Source organism: Leuresthes tenuis, unplaced genomic scaffold, assembly GCF_036924035.1.
Source record: "Leuresthes tenuis unplaced genomic scaffold, fLeuTen1.0.hap1 SCAF_18, whole genome shotgun sequence".
NCBI classification, from domain to species: domain Eukaryota; kingdom Metazoa; phylum Chordata; class Actinopteri; order Atheriniformes; family Atherinopsidae; genus Leuresthes; species Leuresthes tenuis.
Window position 1 is genome coordinate 2,239,965 of NW_027325372.1, and position 27,664 is coordinate 2,267,628.

The 27,664-nt window shown below is 42.5% G+C and overlaps 1 protein-coding gene across 1 annotated transcript; it reads right to left on the minus strand.

The window, feature by feature from the left end:
• Positions 1-217: 217 nt before the first annotated feature.
• eppk1 (epiplakin 1) lies at positions 218-27,435 on the minus strand. The gene is made up of 3 exons (XM_072370790.1): positions 27,342-27,435; positions 17,660-17,784; positions 218-16,826 (listed from the first exon to the last, which is right to left on the minus strand). Exon 3 carries the CDS (start codon positions 16,818-16,820, stop codon positions 867-869), a length of 15,954 nt encoding a protein of 5,317 aa, XP_072226891.1. The 5' UTR covers positions 16,821-16,826; positions 17,660-17,784; positions 27,342-27,435; the 3' UTR covers positions 218-866.
• Between the last annotated feature and the right edge of the window lie 229 nt (positions 27,436-27,664).

Here is a 27,664-nt window from a genome sequence, read left to right on the forward strand (position 1 = left end):
TACTTATGGCCCTGAAGTGGCTCCATAAGAGTCCCTTTACACAGCTGGTACATTTTGATTTATTTGATAATTAAATGTGAATTGGTGGTATTATAAGTGTTGTGTCATGTGATAACTTGAACCTGGGGATGCTTTTACAGTTTGTTCTACTGGACAAAGACAAATACAGAGCAGGGCAACTTTGATCAAACAGAACTCAAAAACACCAGGTGCATGACTTTTATCATGCATTTATTGAGTTGTGACAAATATATTCAATACAATGAGTGAGTTTCCTTTCTGCAAAGCTAATGTACTCACATTTGACTCAAAATATTCACCAAGAAAAGCTTTTAACCAAATGTTGAACCAAACCAAGGTATCTGAGAGTATATTTAGCTAAATTCCATCGAGTTACATCAGAGTAAAAACAACCACCTCCATTATTCCCAGTTACATGGAACACCAATAAACCAGTAAAAAAAGGTAGGAATATTTCAAAAGATGTGCATAAAAAAGCCTCAACCGGATGACAAAAAGGATGACAACAGTAGTTTGTTTTTTCTTTCATAGCAGACGGACTACATCAAAGGTGCGGTTATCAGGTTTTTATTTTCAATCATTTTGTCATTATTACTCTTTTCAGAGGGTTCAAGCCCGTAAAAGTGCCTCAGTCTGAAAAGATTAAGTGTTAAAGTTGATCAAAAGTTTTATTACAATAATACCAACTCCATTTAAATGTAGTATTATAAAAGCTATGTTATGATCCATTTGTTTCTATTAAGTCTTAAAAAGTAAAAGATTTCTTTAAGGTTAACATGGATTATATATTCTGAATAAGATGGGGAAAAATGCTAACTGTAATACCGAGTTAATTACAGTCAAATTCATTTGTGCAGTGGGAGTAAACTGAGACCTGTGATGGGATCTGTAATACATCTCTCAACCAGCTGCAGGTAGGTGAGGTTCTCCTGAGTGTTGGGGTCAAAGAATCCCTTGGTGTCATCGTCAGGGTCAGATAAAATCTGGTTCATTTCCTCATCAAAGTAACCCCTTTCATATGCCACCTGTACTGGCACTCTGTGACTGTAGACTGGATCAATTATCCCTCCTGTGGCTATTTGTGCTTCAAGCAGACGAATTCCGTGGTCCTTGACAATGAGGTCTTTTTTCAAGGCTTGGAACAAAGAAATTGTGTTTCCGGTGTAGGGATCTTTGTATCCTGTGACTGCTCTCTCTGCTGAGAGCAGTTTGTTCTTCCACTCGTTGCCAACCACTCCTTGTGTCACGGCTCCCTCTACAGAAAGTTTCTTGTTGTTTACTGGGTCAATGACAAAGCCGGTGGCAGCTTGGGCCTCCAGCAGAACCAGAGAGGTACCAGGTGTCAGCAAACCTCTGCTTTTAGCTTGATAGATACTCAGTGTCTCTTTGGTGGACTGGAGGTACACTCCTGCAATGCTGTTGGTACCCTCCAGGTACTTACGTACCGAGTCCATTTCACTTATTTCCGTCACGGTTACTTTTCCAGCGCTGAGATCTTTGTAGAGATTTTCATCAATAATTTTGGATTCAAGCAGCTCAGTTGCAGTGACATCTTTTCTGATTCCTTGGAAGGATTTCACTTCACTGGTCTCTGTGATTGTTGTGGTGATAGTTTTTGTTGAGGTGCTGTCTACTTTTGTCTCTAGTGGTTGGCATGTGACCACTGATGATGAGGTTGTTGCGGTCTGCTGCTGAATGATTGTCAGAACGATTTCCAAAAATCGTTCGATTGTGATTGATCCAGATTTGAACTGTTGGACAAGGTCTCTCCTCTTTTCTTCAGTGATGTATTTGGAGTAGAGCAAATCCCACAGAGACACTGTGGTTCCTTTGTACTTCCCGCCTGCACTGGTTGTTGTTGTAGACTTCAGAATGAGCTTTGTTGCTTCATCAACAAAGAAATAGAACTCTCCTTTCTTGACAATAACCAACAAACTGAGACCTGTGATGGGATCTGTAATACATCTCTCAACCAGCTGCAGGTAGGTGAGGTTCTCCTGAGTGTTGGGGTCAAAGAATCCCTTGGTGTCATCGTCAGGGTCAGATAAAATCTGGTTCATTTCCTCATCAAAGTAACCCCTTTCATATGCCACCTGTACTGGCACTCTGTGACTGTAGACTGGATCAATTATCCCTCCTGTGGCTATTTGTGCTTCAAGCAGACGAATTCCGTGGTCCTTGACAATGAGGTCTTTTTTCAAGGCTTGGAACAAAGAAATTGTGTTTCCGGTGTATGGATCTTTGTATCCCGTGACTGCTCTTTCTGCTGAGAGCAGTTTGTTCTTCCACTCGTTGCCAACCACTCCTTGTGTCACGGCTCCCTCTACAGAAAGTTTCTTGTTGTTTACTGGGTCAATGACAAAGCCGGTGGCAGCTTGGGCCTCCAGCAGAACCAGAGAGGTACCAGGCGTCAGCAAACCTCTGCTTTTAGCTTGATAGATACTCAGTGTCTCTTTGGTGGACTGGAGGTACACTCCTGCAATGCTGTTGGTACCCTCCAGGTACTTACGTACCGAGTCCATTTCACTTATTTCCGTCACGGTTACTTTTCCAGCGCTGAGATCTTTGTAGAGATTTTCATCAATAATTTTGGATTCAAGCAGCTCAGTTGCAGTGACATCTTTTCTGATTCCTTGGAAGGATTTCACTTCACTGGTCTCTGTGATTGTTGTGGTGATAGTTTTTGTTGAGGTGCTGTCTACTTTTGTCTCTAGTGGTTGGCATGTGACCACTGATGATGAGGTTGTTGCGGTCTGCTGCTGAATGATTGTCAGAACGATTTCCAAAAAGCGTTCGATTGTGATTGATCCAGATTTGAACTGTTGGACAAGGTCTCTCCTCTTTTCTTCAGTGATGTATTTGGAGTAGAGCAAATCCCACAGAGACACTGTGGTTCCTTTGTACTTCCCGCCTGCACTGGTTGTTGTTGTAGACTTCAGAATGAGCTTTGTTGCTTCATCAACAAAGAAATAGAACTCTCCTTTCTTGACAATAACCAACAAACTGAGACCTGTGATGGGATCTGTAATACATCTCTCAACCAGCTGCAGGTAGGTGAGGTTCTCCTGAGTGTTGGGGTCAAAGAATCCCTTGGTGTCATCGTCAGGGTCAGATAAGATCTGGTTCATTTCCTCATCAAAGTAACCCCTTTCATATGCCACCTGTACTGGCACTCTGTGACTGTAGACTGGATCAATTATCCCTCCTGTGGCTATTTGTGCTTCAAGCAGACGAATTCCGTGATCCTTGACAATGAGGTCTTTTTTCAAGGCTTGGAACAAAGAAATTGTTTTTCCTGTGTAGGGATCTTTGTATCCTGTGACTGCTCTCTCTGCTGAGAGCAGTTTGTTCTTCCACTCGTTGCCAACCACCCCTTGTGTCACGGCTCCCTCTACAGAAAGTTTCTTGTTGTTTACTGGGTCAATGACAAAGCCGGTGGCAGCTTGGGCCTCCAGCAGAACCAGAGAGGTACCAGGTGTCAGCAAACCTCTGCTTTTAGCTTGATAGATACTCAGTGTCTCTTTGGTGGACTGGAGGTACACTCCTGCAATGCTGTTGGTACCCTCCAGGTACTTACGTACCGAGTCCATTTCACTTATTTCCGTCACGGTTACTTTTCCAGCGCTGAGATCTTTGTAGAGATTTTCATCAATAATTTTGGATTCAAGCAGCTCAGTTGCAGTGACATCTTTTCTGATTCCTTGGAAGGATTTCACTTCACTGGTCTCTGTGATTGTTGTGGTGATAGTTTTTGTTGAGGTGCTGTCTTCTTTTGTCTCTAGTGGTTGGCATGTGACCACTGATGATGAGGTTGTTGCGGTCTGCTGCTGAATGATTGTCAGAACGATTTCCAAAAATCGTTCGATTGTGATTGATCCAGATTTGAACTGTTGGACAAGGTCTCTCCTCTTTTCTTCAGTGATGTATTTGGAGTAGAGCAAATCCCACAGAGACACTGTGGTTCCTTTGTACTTCCCGCCTGCACTAGTTGTTGTTGTAGACTTCAGAATGAGCTTTGTTGCTTCATCAACAAAGAAATAGAACTCTCCTTTCTTGACAATAACCAACAAACTGAGACCTGTGATGGGATCTGTAATACATCTCTCAACCAGCTGCAGGTAGGTGAGGTTCTCCTGAGTGTTGGGGTCAAAGAATCCCTTGGTGTCATCGTCAGGGTCAGATAAGATCTGGTTCATTTCCTCATCAAAGTAACCCCTTTCATATGCCACCTGTACTGGCACTCTGTGACTGTAGACTGGATCAATTATCCCTCCTGTGGCTATTTGTGCCTCAAGCAGACGAATTCCGTGGTCCTTGACAATGAGGTCTTTTTTCAAGGCTTGGAACAAAGAAATTGTTTTTCCGGTGTAGGGATCTTTGTATCCCGTGACTGCTCTCTCTGCTGAGAGCAGTTTGTTCTTCCACTCGTTGCCAACCACTCCTTGTGTCGCGGCTCCCTCTACAGAAAGTTTCTTGTTGTTTACTGGGTCAATGACAAAGCCGGTGGCAGCTTGGGCCTCCAGCAGAACCAGAGAGGTACCAGGCGTCAGCAAACCTCTGCTTTTAGCTTGATAGATACTCAGTGTCTCTTTGGTGGACTGGAGGTACACTCCTGCAATGCTGTTGGTACCCTCCAGGTACTTACGTACCGAGTCCATTTCACTTATTTCCGTCACGGTTACTTTTCCAGCGCTGAGATCTTTGTAGAGATTTTCATCAATAATTTTGGATTCAAGCAGCTCAGTTGCAGTGACATCTTTTCTGATTCCTTGGAAGGATTTCACTTCACTGGTCTCTGTGATTGTTGTGGTGATAGTTTTTGTTGAGGTGCTGTCTACTTTTGACTCTAGTGGTTGGCATGTGACCACTGATGATGAGGTTGTTGCGGTCTGCTGCTGAATGATTGTCAGAACGATTTCCAAAAATCGTTCGATTGTGATTGATCCAGATTTGAACTGTTGGACAAGGTCTCTCCTCTTTTCTTCAGTGATGTATTTGGAGTAGAGCAAATCCCACAGAGACACTGTGGTTCCTTTGTACTTCCCGCCTGCACTGGTTGTTGTTGTAGACTTCAGAATGAGCTTTGTTGCTTCATCAACAAAGAAATAGAACTCTCCTTTCTTGACAATAACCAACAAACTGAGACCTGTGATGGGATCTGTAATACATCTCTCAACCAGCTGCAGGTAGGTGAGGTTCTCCTGAGTGTTGGGGTCAAAGAATCCCTTGGTGTCATCGTCAGGGTCAGATAAAATCTGGTTCATTTCCTCATCAAAGTAACCCCTTTCATATGCCACCTGTACTGGCACTCTGTGACTGTAGACTGGATCAATTATCCCTCCTGTGGCTATTTGTGCCTCAAGCAGACGAATTCCGTGGTCTTTGACAATGAGGTCTTTTTTCAAGGCTTGGAACAAAGAAATTGTTTTTCCGGTGTAGGGATCTTTGTATCCCGTGACTGCTCTCTCTGCTGAGAGCAGTTTGTTCTTCCACTCGTTGCCAACCACCCCTTGTGTCACGGCTCCCTCTACAGAAAGTTTCTTGTTGTTTACTGGGTCAATGACAAAGCCGGTGGCAGCTTGGGCCTCCAGCAGAACCAGAGAGGTACCAGGCGTCAGCAAACCTCTGCTTTTAGCTTGATAGATACTCAGTGTCTCTTTGGTGGACTGGAGGTACACTCCTGCAATGCTGTTGGTACCCTCCAGGTACTTACGTACCGAGTCCATTTCACTTATTTCCGTCACTGTCACTGTTCCAGCGCTGAGATCTTTGTAGAGATTTTCATCAATAATTTTGGATTCAAGCAGCTCAGTTGCAGTGACATCTTTTCTGATTCCTTGGAAGGATTTCACTTCACTGGTCTCTGTGATTGTTGTGGTGATAGTTTTTGTTGAGGTGCTGTCTTCTTTTGTCTCTAGTGGTTGGCATGTGACCACTGATGATGAGGTTGTTGCGGTCTGCTGCTGAATGATTGTCAGAACGATTTCCAAAAAGCGTTCGATTGTGATTGATCCAGATTTGAACTGTTGGACAAGCTCTCTCCTCTTTTCTTCAGTGATGTATTTGGAGTAGAGCAAATCCCACAGAGATACTGTGGTTCCTTTGTACTTCCCGCCTGCACTGGTTGTTGTTGTAGACTTCAGAATGAGCTTTGTTGCTTCATCAACAAAGAAATAGAACTCTCCTTTCTTGACAATAACCAACAAACTGAGACCTGTGATGGGATCTGTAATACATCTCTCAACCAGCTGCAGGTAGGTGAGGTTCTCCTGAGTGTTGGGGTCAAAGAATCCCTTGGTGTCATCGTCAGGGTCAGATAAAATCTGGTTCATTTCCTCATCAAAGTAACCCCTTTCATATGCCACCTGTACTGGCACTCTGTGACTGTAGACTGGATCAATTATCCCTCCTGTGGCTATTTGTGCCTCAAGTAGACGAATTCCGTGGTCCTTGACAATGAGGTCTTTTTTCAAGGCTTGGAACAAAGAAATTGTGTTTCCAGTGTAGGGATCTTTGTATCCCGTGACTGCTCTCTCTGCTGAGAGCAGTTTGTTCTTCCACTCGTTGCCAACCACTCCTTGAGTTACGGCTCCCTCTACAGAAAGTTTCTTGTTGTTTACTGGGTCAATGACAAAGCCGGTGGCAGCTTGGGCCTCCAGCAGAACCAGAGAGGTACCAGGTGTCAGCAAACCTCTGCTTTTAGCTTGATAGATACTCAGTGTCTCTTTGGTGGACTGGAGGTACACTCCTGCAATGCTGTTGGTACCCTCCAGGTACTTACGTACCGAGTCCATTTCACTTATTTCCGTCACTGTCACTTTTCCAGCGCTGAGATCTTTGTAGAGATTTTCATCAATAATTTTGGATTCAAGCAGCTCAGTTGCAGTGACATCTTTTCTGATTCCTTGGAAGGATTTCACTTCACTGGTCTCTGTGATTGTTGTGGTGATAGTTTTTGTTGAGGTGCTGTCTACTTTTGTCTCTAGTGGTTGGCATGTGACCACTGATGATGAGGTTGTTGCGGTCTGCTGCTGAATGATTGTCAGAACGATTTCCAAAAAGCGTTCGATTGTGATTGATCCAGATTTGAACTGTTGGACAAGGTCTCTCCTCTTTTCTTCAGTGATGTATTTGGAGTAGAGCAAATCCCACAGAGACACTGTGGTTCCTTTGTACTTCCCGCCTGCACTGGTTGTTGTTGTAGACTTCAGAATGAGCTTTGTTGCTTCATCAACAAAGAAATAGAACTCTCCTTTCTTGACAATAACCAACAAACTGAGACCTGTGATGGGATCTGTAATACATCTCTCAACCAGCTGCAGGTAGGTGAGGTTCTCCTGAGTGTTGGGGTCAAAGAATCCCTTGGTGTCATCGTCAGGGTCAGATAAGATCTGGTTCATTTCCTCATCAAAGTAGCCCCTTTCATATGCCACCTGTACTGGCACTCTGTGACTGTAGACTGGATCAATTATCCCTCCTGTGGCTATTTGTGCCTCAAGCAGACGAATTCCGTGATCCTTGACAATGAGGTCTTTTTTCAAGGCTTGGAACAAAGAAATTGTGTTTCCGGTGTATGGATCTTTGTATCCCGTGACTGCTCTCTCTGCTGAGAGCAGTTTGTTCTTCCACTCGTTGCCAACCACTCCTTGTGTCGCGGCTCCCTCTACAGAAAGTTTCTTGTTGTTTACTGGGTCAATGACAAAGCCGGTGGCAGCTTGGGCCTCCAGCAGAACCAGAGAGGTACCAGGCGTCAGCAAACCTCTGCTTTTAGCTTGATAGATACTCAGTGTCTCTTTGGTGGACTGGAGGTACACTCCTGCAATGCTGTTGGTACCCTCCAGGTACTTACGTACCGAGTCCATTTCACTTATTTCCGTCACTGTCACTTTTCCAGCGCTGAGATCTTTGTAGAGATTTTCATCAATAATTTTGGATTCAAGCAGCTCAGTTGCAGTGACATCTTTTCTGATTCCTTGGAAGGATTTCACTTCACTGGTCTCTGTGATTGTTGTGGTGATAGTTTTTGTTGAGGTGCTGTCTACTTTTGTCTCTAGTGGTTGGCATTTGACCACTGATGATGAGGTTGTTGCGGTCTGCTGCTGAATGATTGTCAGAACGATTTCCAAAAAGCGTTCGATTGTGATTGATCCAGATTTGAACTGTTGGACAAGGTCTCTCCTCTTTTCTTCAGTGATGTATTTGGAGTAGAGCAAATCCCACAGAGACACTGTGGTTCCTTTGTACTTCCCGCCTGCACTGGTTGTTGTTGTAGACTTCAGAATGAGCTTTGTTGCTTCATCAACAAAGAAATAGAACTCTCCTTTCTTGACAATAACCAACAAACTGAGACCTGTGATGGGATCTGTAATACATCTCTCAACCAGCTGCAGGTAGGTGAGGTTCTCCTGAGTGTTGGGGTCAAAGAATCCCTTGGTGTCATCGTCAGGGTCAGATAAGATCTGGTTCATTTCCTCATCAAAGTAACCCCTTTCATATGCCACCTGTACTGGCACTCTGTGACTGTAGACTGGATCAATTATCCCTCCTGTGGCTATTTGTGCCTCAAGCAGACGAATTCCGTGGTCCTTGACAATGAGGTCTTTTTTCAAGGCTTGGAACAAAGAAATTGTGTTTCCGGTGTAGGGATCTTTGTATCCTGTGACTGCTCTCTCTGCTGAGAGCAGTTTGTTCTTCCACTCGTTGCCAACCACTCCTTGAGTTACGGCTCCCTCTACAGAAAGTTTCTTGTTGTTTACTGGGTCAATGACAAAGCCGGTGGCAGCTTGGGCCTCCAGCAGAACCAGAGAGGTACCAGGCGTCAGCAAACCTCTGCTTTTAGCTTGATAGATACTCAGTGTCTCTTTGGTGGACTGGAGGTACACTCCTGCAATGCTGTTGGTACCCTCCAGGTACTTACGTACCGAGTCCATTTCACTTATTTCCGTCACTGTCACTGTTCCAGCGCTGAGATCTTTGTAGAGATTTTCATCAATAATTTTGGATTCAAGCAGCTCAGTTGCAGTGACATCTTTTCTGATTCCTTGGAAGGATTTCACTTCACTGGTCTCTGTGATTGTTGTGGTGATAGTTTTTGTTGAGGTGCTGTCTACTTTTGTCTCTAGTGGTTGGCATTTGACCACTGATGATGAGGTTGTTGCGGTCTGCTGCTGAATGATTGTCAGAACGATTTCCAAAAAGCGTTCGATTGTGATTGATCCAGATTTGAACTGTTGGACAAGGTCTCTCCTCTTTTCTTCAGTGATGTATTTGGAGTAGAGCAAATCCCACAGAGACACTGTGGTTCCTTTGTACTTCCCGCCTGCACTGGTTGTTGTTGTAGACTTCAGAATGAGCTTTGTTGCTTCATCAACAAAGAAATAGAACTCTCCTTTCTTGACAATAACCAACAAACTGAGACCTGTGATGGGATCTGTAATACATCTCTCAACCAGCTGCAGGTAGGTGAGGTTCTCCTGAGTGTTGGGGTCAAAGAATCCCTTGGTGTCATCGTCAGGGTCAGATAAAATCTGGTTCATTTCCTCATCAAAGTAACCCCTTTCATATGCCACCTGTACTGGCACTCTGTGACTGTAGACTGGATCAATTATCCCTCCTGTGGCTATTTGTGCTTCAAGCAGACGAATTCCGTGGTCCTTGACAATGAGGTCTTTTTTCAAGGCTTGGAACAAAGAAATTGTGTTTCCGGTGTAGGGATCTTTGTATCCCGTGACTGCTCTCTCTGCTGAGAGCAGTTTGTTCTTCCACTCGTTGCCAACCACCCCTTGTGTCACGGCTCCCTCTACAGAAAGTTTCTTGTTGTTTACTGGGTCAATGACAAAGCCGGTGGCAGCTTGGGCCTCCAGCAGAACCAGAGAGGTACCAGGCGTCAGCAAACCTCTGCTTTTAGCTTGATAGATACTCAGTGTCTCTTTGGTGGACTGGAGGTACACTCCTGCAATGCTGTTGGTACCCTCCAGGTACTTACGTACCGAGTCCATTTCACTTATTTCCGTCACTGTCACTGTTCCAGCGCTGAGATCTTTGTAGAGATTTTCATCAATAATTTTGGATTCAAGCAGCTCAGTTGCAGTGACATCTTTTCTGATTCCTTGGAAGGATTTCACTTCACTGGTCTCTGTGATTGTTGTGGTGATAGTTTTTGTTGAGGTGCTGTCTACTTTTGTCTCTAGTGGTTGGCATGTGACCACTGATGATGAGGTTGTTGCGGTCTGCTGCTGAATGATTGTCAGAACGATTTCCAAAAAGCGTTCGATTGTGATTGATCCAGATTTGAACTGTTGGACAAGATCTCTCCTCTTTTCTTCAGTGATGTATTTGGAGTAGAGCAAATCCCACAGAGACACTGTGGTTCCTTTGTACTTCCCGCCTGCACTGGTTGTTGTTGTAGACTTCAGAATGAGCTTTGTTGCTTCATCAACAAAGAAATAGAACTCTCCCTTCTTGACAATAACCAACAAACTGAGACCTGTGATGGGATCTGTAATACATCTCTCAACCAGCTGCAGGTAGGTGAGGTTCTCCTGGGTGTTGGGGTCAAAGAATCCCTTGGTGTCATCGTCAGGGTCAGATAAAATCTGGTTCATTTCCTCATCAAAGTAACCCCTTTCATATGCCACCTGTACTGGCACTCTGTGACTGTAGACTGGATCAATTATCCCTCCTGTGGCTATTTGTGCTTCAAGCAGACGAATTCCGTGGTCCTTGACAATGAGGTCTTTTTTCAAGGCTTGGAACAAAGAAATTGTGTTTCCGGTGTAGGGATCTTTGTATCCTGTGACTGCTCTTTCTGCTGAGAGCAGTTTGTTCTTCCACTCGTTGCCAACCACTCCTTGTGTCACGGCTCCCTCTACAGAAAGTTTCTTGTTGTTTACTGGGTCAATGACAAAGCCGGTGGCAGCTTGGGCCTCCAGCAGAACCAGAGAGGTACCAGGCGTCAGCAAACCTCTGCTTTTAGCTTGATAGATACTCAGTGTCTCTTTGGTGGACTGGAGGTACACTCCTGCAATGCTGTTGGTACCCTCCAGGTACTTACGTACCGAGTCCATTTCGCTTATTTCCGTCACTGTCACTGTTCCAGCGCTGAGATCTTTGTAGAGATTTTCATCAATAATTTTGGATTCAAGCAGCTCAGTTGCAGTGACATCTTTTCTGATTCCTTGAAAGGATTTCACTTCACTGGTCTCTGTGATTGTTGTGGTGATAGTTTTTGTTGAGTTGCTGTCTACTTTTGTCTCTAGTGGTTGGCATGTGACCACTGATGATGAGGTTGTTGCGGTCTGCTGCTGAATGATTGTCAGAACGATTTCCAAAAAGCGTTCGATTGTGATTGATCCAGATTTGAACTGTTGGACAAGGTCTCTCCTCTTTTCTTCAGTGATGTATTTGGAGTAGAGCAAATCCCACAGAGACACTGTGGTTCCTTTGTACTTCCCGCCTGCACTGGTTGTTGTTGTAGACTTCAGAATGAGCTTTGTTGCTTCATCAACAACGAAATAGAACTCTCCTTTCTTGACAATTGACAGTAAATTAAGCTCTGTCTCTGGGTCAATGACACACCTTTCAATTAGCTGCAGGTAGGTGAGGTTCTCCTGAGTGTTGGGGTCAAAGAATCCCTTGGTGTCATCATCGGCGTCAGATAAAATCTGGTTCATTTCCTCATCAAAGTAACCCCTTTCATATGCCACCTGTACTGGTACTCTGTGACTGTAGACTGGATCAATTATCCCTCCTGTGGCTATTTGTGCTTCAAGCAGACGAATTCCATGATACTTGACAATGAGGTCTTTTTTCAAGGCTTGGAACAAAGAAATTGTGTTTCCGGTGTAGGGATCTTTGTATCCTGTGACTGCTCTTTCTGCTGAGAGCAGTTTCTTCTTCCACTCTTTGCCAACCACTCCTTGTGTTACGGCTTCCTCTACAGAAAGTTTCTTGTTGTTTACTGGGTCAATGACAAAGCCGGTGGCAGCTTGGGCCTCCAGCAGAACCAGAGAAGTTCCGGTTGTCAGAAGACCTTTGCGTTGAGCTTCATAGATACTCATAATTTTTTTCGTAGATTCAACTCTGACACCTGCAATACAGTTTGTGGCTCCAAGGTACTTTTGAATTTCCTCCATTTTGGTCACCTTTTCTTCAGATACTTCCCCCTGTATTATTTGGGTGAAAAGCTCCTTGGAGATGATCTTTGACTCAAGCAGCTGACTTGCTGAGACCTGCTTCCTGAGACCTTTGAACTTTGTTTCTTTCGTTGACAGTTCTGTGATGATAACTGTGAGTATTTCAATTATTTTCTCTATTGTCATGCATCCTGTCTTGTATTGCTGTATTAGCTGCTCCCGCTTTTCTTTTGAAATGAATTCAGAGAGCAACACTTCCCACAGCGTCACGTCTTTATTTTTGAATTTTCCCACATTCATGGCAACTTTTTTGTTCTTGAATGCCAGCTCCACTTGCTCATCAGTGTGAAACACCTTGGACTCCTCTTTATGCAGTGGAAAAAGAAGTAGTCCAGTTTTAGGATCTTTCTCACATCGTTTTATCAGCTGAAGGTAAGAGAGATTTTCTTTGGTATTAGGGTCAAAGAAACCCTTGGCCTCATCAGTGGGGTTCAGCAGAAGTTTATGAGTTTCTTCATCCAGATATCCCTTTTTAATAGCAACATGAGTCGGTAGTCTGAGACTTTGATTTGGGTCAATGATGCCTCCTGTTGCTGCCTGTGCCTCAAGAAGATGTAGGCCATTGCTTCTCTGGATCATCTCCTCATTCATGGCTTCAAACAAGGATATTGTTGTATCTGTGTATGGATCTTTATAGCCAGTGAGAGCACGCTCAGCTAAGAGAAGTTGTTCAAGCACATCTGTTCCAATTACTTTCTCTTTTGTAGCTTCATCGACTGCGTAGAACTTGTTGTTAAGAGGATCAATGACCCATCCTGTTGCAGCCTGTGCTTCGAGCAGTACAAGTGCAACGCCAGGAGTCAACAGATCTTCCTGTTTCGCTTCGTATATGCTCATTACTTTGTTGGTTGGATAAACCTTGATTCCAGCAATGCTTGCTGTTCCTTTCAGATATCTTCTCACAGGTTCATCTTGCGCCACTGCATCAAAACTCAGTTTTCCTTCTTTTACCTGTTTGAATGTCTCTGCATCAATGATTTCAGAATCCAGTAGTTGTTGTGCAGAGACATGCTCTCTCAGGCCCATGGTCAGTTTGGGGGTTTCACTCTTCTCCAGCTTCTCGATTGTGGAAATCACTAATGTGATTATTGTTTGAGTGCTGATCTTCTTTGTTCTGTATTTTTCAATTAATTCAAGCTGCTCATCCTCAGTGAAGTACTTGGAGTGAATCAAGTCCCAAAGTGAAACAGATTTTCCTGAGTAGCATCCCACAGATATGCTTACAGTCGTCTTTTCAAACATTTGCCTCATCTCTGTTTCAGTATATGTTTTCTCCTTTGCTGCTGCTGCCACCTTTGGTGTGTCATTTAGTGGCAGGAGAAAGAGTCCAGTTTCCTTGTCCTTTACACATCTGCCCAACATTTCCATGTATGTCAGGTTCTCTTTTGTTTTGGGGTCAAAAAAGCCCTTTGTGTCATCTGTTGGGTCTGTTAGGATTTGATTGAGTTCTGCATCAAAATATCCTTTTTTGTATGCAACCTCCAGAGGTAAGTGAAGACATTTCAAGGGATCAATGATACCACCTGTGGCGATTTGGGCCTCCAGTAAACGGATGCCGTGCTGCTTGACGATGAGATCCTTTTTCAAGGCTTGGAATAGGGAGATCTTTCGATCTGTGTATGGATCTGTGTAACCAGTGACAGCCCTCTCTGCAGACAAAAGTTTTTCATACATCTGTGGACCAATTATCTTCTCTCTTAGAGCTTGTTCCACTGTAACTTTCTTGTTTCTCAGAGGATCAACAACGAACCCCGTAGCTGCTTGTGCTTCCAGGAGGCAAAGAGCAGTGCCAGGTGTGAGGACTCCAAGTTGCTGTGCCTCATAGATGCTCATTTTTCGATTAGAGGGTTGCAGTATTAGTCCAGCAACACAACTTGTTCCTTGCAGGTAGGCTCTCACGTTGCCCATCTTCATTACGTCAGTGTTATTCATCTTTCCATCAATCATACTGTTGTATGTGTTTTCATCCACAATCCCAAGATCCAACAGATCCACAACAGAAACTTTTCCTCTGAGACCTTCAAAGTTCAGCTCGGACTGCTGTTTTATCTCTTTAGTCTCAATGATCTCCAAAACGGTGACAGTGAGTTGCTCAATTGTGATTTTTCTGGACCTGTAGAGTTTGAAAAACTCCTGCCGCTTTTCCTCAGTCAGATATTCTGAATTGATAAGGTCCCACAGTGTTGTCTGCTTGCCCTTGAATCTGCCATACTTGACAGTAACTGCTGTTGTTTTGAACAGTTTGAACATACTGTCATCCATGTTCATTTTCTGGCTCTTGCTTTTGAGTGGCAGGAGGCACAGGCCTGTACTGGGATCTGTGGCACACCTGCCCATGAGCTGCAAGTATGTCAGGTTTTCATTGGTGTTGGGGTCAAAGAAGCCTTTGGTGTCGTCACTTGGATCACTCAGGATCTGACTCATCTCCTCATTAAAGTACCCCCTCTTATAGGCCACATGGACAGGAATGCGATGGCTGTTCACTGGGTCAATTATCCCACCGGTGGCAATTTGTGCCTCCAGAAGCCGAATTCCGTGGTCTTTTAGGATTAGGTCTTTTTGCATTGCTTGGAACAAAGAGATTATCTTTCCATCATATGGATCTTTATATCCAGTGACTGCTTTCTCTGCTGAGCGCAACTTCTGACAGAAATCCGGCCCCACAATCTTTGCTTTGACAGCATCATCCACGGAGAACTTCCTGTTTCCAATAGGGTCGATGACAAACCCCGTGGCTGCCTGTGCCTCCAGTAGAACCAGAGCGGTTCCTGGCATCAACTTCCCTTTCTGTTTGGCCTGGTAGATGGTCATGATTTGAGAGTCTGGGAGCAGAACACCTGCAATGCTATCTGTACCTCGTAAGTACACATTTACGTTTTCATCCTCGGTCACTTCCTTAACTGTTTTTTTCCCCTTTTTCAGATCTTCCAGGACCTCCTTACTGATAATATCTGCCTCCATGAGCTGTTTGGCTGTAACCGTTTCTCTAATGCCTTCAAAGACAACTTCTGTTGTTTTCACAGACTTCTCTATGACTTCCAGAACCATCGTAACGATCATCTTGATATTGAGCGTCTTCTCTCTGTATTTCTGAAAGATGTCTTGTCTCTTCTGTTCATCAAAGTATTCTGACATTAGCAGCTCCCACAGAGATACCGTCATTCCCATGTACTTCCCGTGTGTCACTTTCACTTTTTCCTCTTTGAAGATCATTTTAATTTGGTAATCTATGAAGCTGGAAACCTCTGTGCCTGATTTATCCTTCAGAGGGAGGAGGCACAGTCCAGTGACGGGATCAATGACACACCTTTCCATCAGCTCAAGATAGGTTAGATTCTCTGCTGTGTTTGGGTCAAAAAACCCTTTCGTGTCATCTCCTGCATCTTCCAGAATGGCTTTCATCTCCTCGTTAAAATAGCCCTTCTTGAAGGCCACTTCTAGGGGAAGCCTGTGACTGTTGACTGGGTCTATTATTCCACCTGTAGCGATTTGCGACTCAAGCAGGCGGATCCCGTGTTCCTTGACGATAAGCTCTTTGGACAAAGCTTGAAACAGGGATATAGTCTCCCCTGAATATGGGTCTTTGTATCCAGTCACGGCTCGCTCAGCAGAGCAGAGCTTTGCATGGTATTCAGGGCCAACAAGTTTGTGTCTGACGGCTTCACCCACAGAGTACTTTTTATTTTCTACAGGATCGATCACAAATCCAGTTGCAGCTTGTGCTTCCAGCAGAACAAGTGCTGTTCCAGGCATCAGTATGCCCTGCTTCATGGCTTGATAGATGCTCATTCTCTGATTAGTTGAGAGAACGGCAATGCCTGCAATGCTGCCTTTGCCTTCCAGGTATTCTTTCACTGTTTCCATCAACATAACATCCTGTGTTGTGGTCTTCCCCTTCTGCAGGTTATCAAATGTTTCTTTGTCGATAATCTTTGACTCATAGAGCTGGCTGGAGGAAATGCCTCTCCGCAGACCCTTGAACGTGATGCAGACAGGAAGGAGCAGCAGGCCTGTGTCGGGCTCCATTGTGCATGCCTCCAAGAGCTTTCGATAGTTAACGGTTTCTTGCGTACTCGGATTGTAAAACACACTGAGCTCTGACATCTGGTCACTGAGCAAACCCTTTTCAAAGAAGCCCTTCTGAATCGCGGCATCAACTGAGATGTTAGTCTTCTCCACAGGATCGAACAGACCTTTCGTGGCTATCTGTGCTTCCAGCAGTCTCAGTCCATAATCTCTTGGAACTAAGTCTTTTCGCATGGCCTGGAAGACGGATATAATTTTGTTGCTGTAGGGATCTACATACCCACTGATGGCTTTCTCTGCTATGAGGAGTTTCTCCCTCATCTCAGGCCCTATTATTTCCTCTGTCACAGCATCTGAAACGGAAAGCGTTCGATTGTTTATCGGGTCGATGATGCCCTGTGTGGCAGCTTGAGCTTCAAGCAGGGCTAATGCTGTTCCTGGCTTGAGCAAGCGTTTCTTCATGGCTTGGTATATGGTTAACTTCTCCTTGGTCTTCTCCAGGAATATGCCTGCCACGGGTCCTTGAACTTCTGTGAAGCCATTTTCCTTCTTCTCAGCGCTGTGGTTGATGAAAGCCATCTTGACCTGAGGGGCAGAGTTACTTAAATTAGTATCTAACTCCTTTCAAAACGTTCTTCTTTCAATGTTCTTCACACCTCTAAATCCAGCATTTGGATTTATGTCCAAAACATGGACAGCTTCTTAGATTTGTCTGGCCCTTAATGTCTGCTTAATATGGAAAGTTAGGAGGGCTTAAGCTAATAAAATGAAAAAAGAATTAATTCTAAAGAGGAATAAATGATGGAATAAAAGTTAATAAAATGAACATGAAATGCTATAATATCTAATATTACAGAAGATAGTCATAAACATTTCCTTTTCACATTCATTTGCTGATTTATTTCTCTATATAATCATGTAAAAGATTCAGGTTAATCAAACCATTTCTTATATCCATGACATATTTCATGCATTTATTCATTTCTATGATGCAATTCCTTCTTATGCTTCTCATCCCTTAATTGTTTTTGCTGTTTCTCTGTTGTTGTTACTTATAAAAAGCTGGAACCGGAGGTTCAAACAGCAACCGACAAGTCGATTAAGCTAATGGGAAAAGAATAAGGGGAAATTAAGAGATAAAAATATTTGATTTACACGCAAAAGGGCAAACATAAGCACTAATGTATGAGTAGATATAGTGAAATATGATTTAAAAAAAGGTAAAAAATACTCAGTTCATGTTTTCTTTTTGTAATTTTCACAGATTTGTTCTTTATTGTGGATCCTATTGGTCTTATGTATTCAATTTAACTAAAATGTATAAATAAAAGATAACGTTAGGATAAAAAAGGAACTTTACTGCTCCACAGAAATAAAATCACACCAACAAAGACATGTTCACCGACTGCACATCAAACCTTTTAGCTTCCTTATGAGTGTGCGGCCCGTCTCAGATCCTTGGATGCTCCTCAGGGGAAACAAAGACCAAAGGTCAGCTGGGTGCGATGGTCAGAGCTGTTTGGAAAGCTTTGAAAGTCCGCTTCTGTAGAGATAAGGAAGATAATGACCCTCAGTGTTATCTCTGCATCGTCCTCCTGTATGATTTGATACTCAGTGGGTTTATATGATGAGATTAACTGGATTATCTACGTTTTGATGTATAATTTGGTACAGGTAAAAGAGAGAAGTTTTTTTTTTTTTCAGATTAATCTGGAGGGCGAGTTTTTACTTTGATAGAAATGTAGTTATTGAGGTTTGATGTTAACAGCTTTTGTGAATCATGTAAAAAAATTATTTCAGCACTTAAAAATACACCCAAAGACCTCTTTCCATGGTTTTGTGTTTCTTCCTCCAAGTTGTTGACCATTGATGCGTCACTCAGTGGGTCTCCATGATGAGATTAACTGGATTACAGCTACAGTTGGGTTCTGCTCCTTATCTGAGGGTAATTATCCTTGGATATATGGCGGTGAATGAATGGAATCACTGGCACAAAGCATGTCATACCCCGGTACGATAGGTGGCGCTGTCCCCATTTCAGCTATCGCTAATAGAGCCACTTCCTGTTGGCGTCTTCACCACCAACAACAACAAACTCAGGCATTCAGAAAGATGGCGAACGCAGAGCGAGATGAAGCTGCGTCCCTCTCCATCTGTGATGAGCTGGTTATGGCACAGACGATGCACAACGGCGCATTCTCCATCGCCTTGTTTCTTTCTTTCTGACGACAACAGCAGTAATATCGTCTCCTTCCACTTCCGGGTGACGAGCGCGGGAAAAAATCTGGAGCATGCGCAGAACGCTCGATCCGATCCACTGTCGTCTACGTTTGGATCGAGTTATCTCGGGTCTTAATTCGATCGTAAGTAACCCAATCCGATTAGTTTTTTGTCAGATTAAGGTGTCTACATGAGCTGAATAACTCAGTCTTATTGTAATTTAGCCTTTAATCCGATCCGATGGCGCTCATGTAACCGCACTGAGTTTGGGCGCCATTTTGGCCTGGAAACAGTTCCGTTTCTTAACGTTTGAATGACAGTGGCGGCAGGTTCATTTCCACAATTAAAAACATAATTTATCTGAAGTTTGAACCAGTTTTCATGCTGTTTATTTCTTTATAAATGCCAACATGTCTTTTTGAAATAATTAACAAAATGATCATTCTAACAAAAGGAGTTCTTTAGTGTTAAAATATGAACTTTAAAGGGGACGTATTATGCAGGTCAACAGCAGTAATATCGTCTCCTTCCACTTCCGGGTGACGAATGCGGGAAAAAATCTGGAGCATGCTCAGAGCGCTCAATCCGATCCACTGTCGTCTACGTTTGGATCGAGTTATCTCGGGTCTTAATTCGATCCGATCCGTTTTTAGTCAGATTAAGGTGTCTTCATGAGCTGAATAACTCAGTCTTGTTGTAATTTTGCCATTAATCCGATCCGATGGCGCTCATGTAACCGCACTGAGTTTGGGCGCCATTTTGGCCTGGAAACAGCTCCGTTTCTTAACGTTTGAATGACTGTGGCGGCAGGTTCATTTCCACAATTAAAAACATACTTTCTCTGAAGTTTGAACCAGTTTTCATGCTGTTTATTTCTTTATAAATGCCAACATGTCTTTTTGAAATAATAAACAAAATGATCATTCTAACAAAAGGAGTTCTTTAGTGTTAAAATATGAACTTTAAAGGGGACGTATTATGCAGGTCAACAACAGTAATATCGTCTCCTTCCACTTCCGGGTGACGAATGCGGGAAAAAATCTGGAGCATGCTCAGAGCGCTCAATCCGATCCACTGTCGTCTACGTTTGGATCGAGTTATCTCGGGTCTTAATTCGATCCGATCCGTTTTTTGTCAGATTAAGGTGTCTGCATGAGCTGAATAACTCAGTCTTGTTGTAATTTAGCCTTTAATCCGATCCGATGGCGCTCATGTAAACGCACTGAGTTTGGGCGCCATTTTGGCCTGGAAACAGCTCCCTTTCTTAACGTTTGAATGACTGTGGCGGCAGGTTCATTTCCACAATTAAAAACATACTTTCTCTGAAGTTTGAACCAGTTTTCATGCTGTTTATTTCTTTATAAATGCCAACATGTCTTTTTGAAATAATAAACAAAATGATCATTCTAACAAAAGGAGTTCTTTAGTGTTAAAATATGAACTTTAAAGGGGACGTATTATGCAGGTCACCTTTAATCAAACAGCACATTTAAAAACAACTGAAGTCGATCAAACAGCTTCACAGAATAGAAATAGAACAATTAAAACAATAAATAGCACATCATAATCACACTCCACCTCATTTTATAGATATCAACAGTATGTCTTAATATATCCGCTTTAAAGTTTGTTCTTTTTTATTTCTATTTGCGACGTCATTTCGTTTCTAATTTTTACAGACGGACAAAACACCGACGTTCATTTTAAGAGGTCGCAGAAATTCTCCAATTCAAAGTGTTCTTGCTCCGCCCATTTTACCCAGGACGGGGTTTCCAGATGAAGGAAAGAGGGTAGAGGAGAAAACACACGACTGGTTTGTGACTCCGTTGTGCTGCTTCCTCCTTGCCTTCATTTTAAAGCAGAGCAACAACAAGAGTGTTCCATTTTAAACATTTATTTCTTGATTTTTGTCATCCACTCACTTAAAACGGCTGCTAACACGACCACTCGGACGCATTATTTTCCCTTATTGCTCCAGAGAATACAGATGCTTTGATATTAATGATTAAAATCAAAGCGCTGACTGCTGCAGCCCCAATTTCCAAACATTTTTGTGAGATTTGCAAATCTCACAAACCAATATTACACAATAAAACATAGAAAGTATACTCAAAGTTAAAAGTGAGACGTTTTACCATTTCATGAAAGATATCGGCTCATAATGGGGACACCTCAGAGCAGGGGTCGGGAACCTATGGCTCGCCAGCCAGGTGTGGCTCTTTTGATGACTGCATCTGGCTCGCAGATAAAACTAAATATTCTCACTTGTTTTAATCCATTCATCGATTTTTCATGTCCTGTTCAGGGCTGCAGGAGCAACTGTCCATTATTTTAATTGGATGATACTGGACTACGTTGGCAGCGTAAAACAGGTAAACGCCCCCTTTTGAATCAGTCTGCTCGGTCATTAGCTCAAAGCTAACCCTTATCGCTAACGAGTATCGTACATTTCAGGCCGAATGGACTGAAGAATTCGCCTTTGTGGAGAGAGCAAATTCTGCGGTGTGTCTAAGTTGCAAAGACAAAATTACATCGATGAAACGGTCGAATGTAAAGCGGCACTTCGACACGCGCCATGCTACCTTTGCATCAAAATACCCGGCAGGAGACAGCAGAAAGAAAGCGTGCCAAGAGCTACTAAAATATATTATATGGCTCTCATTGAAATAAATTTCCAAATTTTTTGCTTTCATGGCTCTCTTAGTCAAAAAGGTTCCCGACCCCTGCCTCAGAGGCTCCTGGTTCAAACTTGGCTTCTCACTGTTGCTGTGTGGAGTTTGTTTGCTCTCATTATGTCTGGGTTTGTGTTCGGGCCTCCTTCCTCCACCTCCCCCCACCTCCCACTCCTCTCCTAATCTCCCACTCCTCCCCCCTCCTCCCACTGTCCAAAAACTTGCATATCCGGTTAACTGGTGATTCTAAATGAATCTACTTCTTCGGTACACTTTAGTCTCATTTGTGTCTGGGATGCATCTAAAAATGAATTTGGTACAGCTCCATGTTTCCCTCTGTGTAGCATCCCCTCCTCCTTTAACCTCATCTGCAAACCAACATCTGCAAACATCTGGAACTGAGGAGACCAGCTGCCGGACCTTTGGGAGAGGAATGTTGTCCCAGTCCTGTCTGACAGGGGACTCCTGGGTCTTCTTTGCTGTATTCTAACTGTTTTCAGGTGGTGAAAGGTCTGGACTGCAGGCAGGTCAGTGCAGCAGCCGGACTCTATAAACATGTTAAGTTTTGGGACACAAAACAAAGCCATGGATGCAAAAATATCTACAAAACAAAGGAGAATATGAGGGTATAAACACTGAAATGCTTCAGCAGACAGGCCAGTCTGAGGCCGTGTTAATCTAAAACCTGCAGATGTGGAAGTTGCCAGTTCCATAGGCACTAATGCCCCCCCACTTTCAACATTTGATATATATATATAGTTTAATATTGGTGTCTTTTTAATTATGTTTCCTAAATACTCTCTTTTCAGTCATCCTTTGGCACACGGTTTAAGATGATTTTAATATTCTAATCGTGCTTAAATTTTCCTTTTCCTTCGAGGAGCGAACACACCCAAGAGGAATTGACCTCTTCACACACATCCTGTATTTGCTTTGGCATGAAAAGACGTAATGTGTCGAAACTGGAACAGCCAGCTGTCCTGTGTGGTTACCACATGGAAACTATGAAGTAGTCAAACCCCCGTTTGCTCTGTTCAGAGCTGCAGCTTTCAGATTGTGGTGTAGTTAGTGTAGCCTTAGATTAAAATATGGACGTGAAAGCATTCGATAAACCTAAAGTTTTTCTAAAGTTGAACATTTAAACCTTATTTATTTCACAGGGCAAACAAGAGGAATGCTTTAAAGGGTTAAAACTTCCATTACATTCGATAAACCTAAAGTTTTTCCTGAACAGTGAACATTTAAACCTTATTTATTTCACATAAAGAGTATTTCAGTCATTCAAACTATGAGAAACGAGCAGAAATTGATTTCACTGCAGATTAACTTAAACAGGTTCAGTCATGTGACACAGGAAGAGAATAAGATCCAACAAATAAAGTGTCTTAATGTCACTTCAAATATTCTGAAAAAACCTTTTCCAGGAAGCTGGAAACTATCTGTTTTCATGAAATAGGTTTATTTGGATTATTTTGTGAGGTTTAGGCAACATAAAGCTCAGGTTATGTTCAGGAAAACATTGTGGTTTGGTTAAACTACTTAACTTAACTAACTAATGTCACTAATTTAACATTAATCCCTCAGTGCTGAAAGTATCCTGGCGTAGGAACTGCACCCAGACCTGAGATCAGCCGCTTCCTGCAGCCCTTCAGATGTTTACTGAAACGTATAAATGTGAGTCCACAGTTTAACTTTATGTGCAGCATCAAAACCTTGTTTTTCTCCCACCTTTTTCAGTTTAGTGGGTGTGATGGAGAGTATGATGACTGGTAATCTGATAATGTTAAAGTTAAGTTTGTTAAGCTGCTTTCTGTGCATGTGTTGGTGGTTTTTAAATGTTTAACCAGCACCAAAGAGCTGCAGGATTTGCAATGAGCAACTTAAGCTACTTCAGGGCAAACAAGAGGAATGCTTTAAAGGGTTAAAACTTCCATTACTCACAAAAATCTGATCGGACAAAGGTAATGAAGAGTTGTCAGGGAGTAAAATGAGTATTTTTGTGGTGTTATAAAGCTTAGTGCCATAAAATGAGCAACTTAATCATCTTCAGATATTGTTTCTATTCATTTTAATTATTTTATTTCTTTCTATTTATATTCTTTTACATATTTTAATGCGTTTTCTGCTCCCTGCTGCAATGCTTTTATTTTATGTGAAGCACTTTGAATTGTTTTGTGCTTGAAATGTGCTACAAATAAACTTGACTTTGACTTCAGGGCAAACAAGAGGAATGCTTTAAAGGGTTAAAACTTCCATTACTCACAAAAATCTGATCAGACAAAGGTAATGAAGAGTTGTCAGGGAGTAAAATGAGTATTTTTGTGGTGTTATAAAGCTTAGTGCCATAAAATGAGCAACTTAATCATCTTCAGATATTGTTTCTATTCATTTTAATTATTTTATTTCTTTCTATTTATATTCTTTTACATATTTTAATGCGTTTTCTGCTCCCTGCTGCAATGCTTTTATTTTATATAAAGCACTCTGAATTGTTTTGTGCTTGAAATGTGCTACAAATAAACTTGACTTTGACTTCAGGGCAAACAAGGCGAATGCTTTAAAGGGTTAAGACTTAAAACCTTCTTTTCTGACCCACCGAACTCACATTTACTTTCTACTTCTTTACTTGATTTTAAATGCACACAACATGCACTTTTAAATGTTTACGCATTTGGCAAACGCTTCCACTCATATTCCAGGTAAATCTTCTGTACTTGTTGCACTTTTCCACTCAAAGCTCCCCTACATGCCACATTCACCCACCGACAGATGCATCGGGGGTTTAGTGTCTTGCCCAAGGACGCTTTGAGGCTCGGGGAAGCCGGAGTTGACCTTTGACCCCAATGAGGTGAGCAGGTTGCACTAAGGACCCCTACTGGAAGTAGAACCTTTCATGCAGGTGGGTCTGGATTTGAACCCACCCACGTGAAAAGTGGCAATCTTACCTCGACACTATCCAGTAAATCTTCTGATACAGCAAATGTAAGTTAGATAAAAACGACACAAGGCTCCAGATCCAACCTTGGAACCCAGGAATCTCTCAAGGCTGCACTTTTCTATATATTCTACCAACCTAAATGAGAAGCTCCTGCACCGTAAAACATTTAAAACACATACAAAAACTGGCTCAGTCAGTGGCTCATAACTCCGCTCAGGAGGATAATCACACACCCAGAAAGCTGCTCCGGGCTTTCTTACTGAGCTCACACAAGGCTCTTTTGTGTGCACAAGTTTCCATTTGTTTAATGTGGAAACGATGGGTTTACCCCCTAAGATGAAATCAGCAGCTGTAATTCACAGCCTCTGTGGATTAAGGGCGTGTTTACAAGCAGAATATCTCAGGTGAAGTCCCCAAAAAACAGCTGCAACTGTGAAACTTTTGTGTTTGCCCAGCAGCATGGAGCTATCAAACACTAACTTTACATTTATTACACCCTGTGAGTTAGCTTATCACATCATAAAGTCAAATACATCACATGCACAAAGTAAAAAGGTTACCACACTACATCCACTTTACTGCACTAAAGGATCTTCAGTTGTTCAGCTTTATTTCATCAAGAAAAAGAGTAAAAAATGGGAAATTCTCTGCTCTGCAATGTTCAGTTTATGGGATTTAATTGTATTTTTGTTAGTGGTAATCAGTTGGAACCTTTAACCTGACAAAGCTCGACACAAAGTGCTTTAAATGTATTTATTAACATTTGCACGGTCCAAAACTAAAGGAACAGTTCTGCCAAATAAAAGATAACTTAATCTGTTCAGCCTGAACACCGCCTGTCAAGAGAATCTCTTTTCTCTGTTCTATCAGACCCCATCAAAGCTATTTTCATCTGATTTCATCTGATTTAGCCTGTTGAATCCACACTGGGTCTGCAGCTGGGAGACATCATTCTGATTGGCTGATAGAGCAGCTGTAGAATCCATGATGTCACTGACTTACACACACAGTTTACACATCTCCCATTCAAATAATGAGCAAACGGTGTGGTAATGAGCTTTTATTTTACATTTATATTCACATTTTCTTCCAGTGTCCCTGGCCACAAAAAAAAGACCACAACCCCTTCTGTGCTGGACAGTTATGCACTCTTAGGTAACCTGTGAGGTACGTAAACACAAAGATGGCCACAGCAGAGGTCAGTATTTGTTGGATTTTCTAGTTTTGTTCCTTAAAACTTTACGGAGGCTGACCCACTACACCGCCCCCTACAGCCCATCTGTATATTACATCTTGTAAACAAGTGCCGTTTATTTCTGAGGACGACAACAATTGCTGCTCCGTACAGATTCAGGACTCCTGAACTAGCCTTCATATGCAAACAGATACTTCATTTAAAAACTGCCCTAAAGTTCTGGGGGGCTGAGATACAGCAGCATACTAGCAAGCTAGCAGCTAGCTGATAGGAAAGATTATTTCGCATCAGTTAAAGCAGCCAAAGCTCAGCACAACCCTGTAGGAACGTGTCACATTGCTGACTTGTGTGAAGCTTCGCTGCTCTGTCACCAGAGATTTAAGACCACAAACAACACTGAAATCTGTGGTACGAAGGAAGCTTTTAGTTCCTTTGTTGAAGTTCTTGGAGCTTAACATTTTGTTGAAATGAAGCTTTTACATATTTGCAGTGGAGGCGTGTCTCAGATTTGTTGCACTTATTCCAAACATGAGGTTAAAGCTGCATATAAAACACACCTATGAATTTATTTCAGTGTAGTACAACAAAACTAAGGCCTTGATGTTTAGATTTAAAATGTAACCGACTTCCCAGCAGCCAAAAAATGTCCAAGTTACAGCTGCTAAAGGATCAGAATATCTGCCATGTTGGGTTCTTTTACCACCTAAAAAATATAGCAAGGATTAGAGGCTATATCTAACCCAGAACTGGAAAAACCAGACTACTAAATGGGTTTTATACCGACCTTCCACAGAAAACCAGCCAAAAACTGCAGCGTGTTCAAAATGCAGCTGCAGGTTACTCACAAAAACCAAAAGATACGACCAAATCACACCAGTTCTCAGGTCTTTGCACTGGATTCCTCTGTGTGAGAGACTTGAATTTAAAATGTATTTACTGGTCTATGAATCCCTAAATGGTTTGGGCCCAAAACACCTGCTAAATCTTCTTATTCCCCATCAACCATCCAGAACCCTGAGGTCACCTGCTGACGGTTTATAGTCCGAATACAAAACATGGAAAAGCATCATTCAGATGATTATTTCTGGAACAAACTCCCTGAAACACTGAGATGTCCCAACTTTTAAATCAAGGCTCAAAACTTTGTTTTGTCAGGCCTTTGAAATGTGATGATGGTTAAAGTTACAGATACTCTTGAGTGTTTATTATCTCCTTTTTAGTTGTCTTATCCTTTTTTTACCAAAGCATATTATTAATTCTATCTTGCACTAATTCTGGTTCCGGCTGATTAGATTTAACAGAAGATTTTATTGTCTTTTTATTCTTTCATCCTTTTATTCTGTTATTTATTTTCCTGCCATGTGAAGCACATCGTGTATGAAATGCGCCGTACAAATAAAACCTGCCTTTAGTTACAGTTATTGTAAGATATTTAGGGATTAGGATGCTAAAACAATATGCAATAACAGCTGATGCAGATTTGCAGATTTGGATGAATGATTTAGGCCAACACAGCAGGACTGTGCATCAGTTAATAAAAGTTATAAAAGCAGTCTTAAAAGCAGAGTTTAACGGCTTTGACACATGTTACAAGCATCACCCACATGTTTAAATGACTTAAATGGTTTGTATTTGCAGCTTTAACTGAGCCAAGAAGACACTGAAGAACCAGTTTCTGCCTCTGAGGAAACAACACTCGTTTTTTAACACCTCGCTGACACTTATCTTCACCTCAGGGTTATTGCAACACGACGATCGTACTCTTTCTCTATCATAGCAGTGCATTCCTGACACAATCTGAGCAATAAAACTAACAGCAGGGAGTGGAGCATCACTTTGGTTGCAAAACACCTTTTACAGCAGAGAAAAATCTTGGATCCTCTGTGTCAGCAGCTCTTCTGCTCAGACTTGCTGAAAAAGTGACACACTTTGTGTGAAAGTGTGGTCAAAGGTAGCAGAATGTTTGCTTTCCCTCTTTATCTGAGGGTGTGGGCCGGCTCTGCTGTTTCATCACTTTCAGTCCAACTCTTTCAGTTCAGACAGAACAAGCTGCAGTTTGAATTGTTTCCTCTTACCTGAGAGTCCTGGAATGCAGTCCCAGCTCTGCAGAGGTTCGGTCTCAGCTGGTGTGAGAGACTTTGTCCTTGTGAAGTGTCCCGAACACCTCAGATGTGTTCACTGCTCGCTGATGGTTTATACGGCAGGTCCAGCCAGGCCCCTCCCCTGCCGTGGACCTCCCTCCTCTCCTTGAGCTGGGAGGGAGTATCGACTCCAGATCACTGCGTGCTGAGTTCAGGATGCCAGGAATTCCTGCAGACTTCCTCGGAGGTTCTCCATTGTGCTCTTTAACAATACAAGACAAACAAAGTGAGCGTTTCCTTCTACTAAAGGTATAGAA

Bases quoted from the DNA above. Each gene is read 5' to 3' on its own strand.
- eppk1 (XM_072370790.1), bottom strand. From the start codon at position 16,820: ATGGCTTTCATCAACCACAGCGCTGAGAAGAAGGAAAATGGCTTCACA.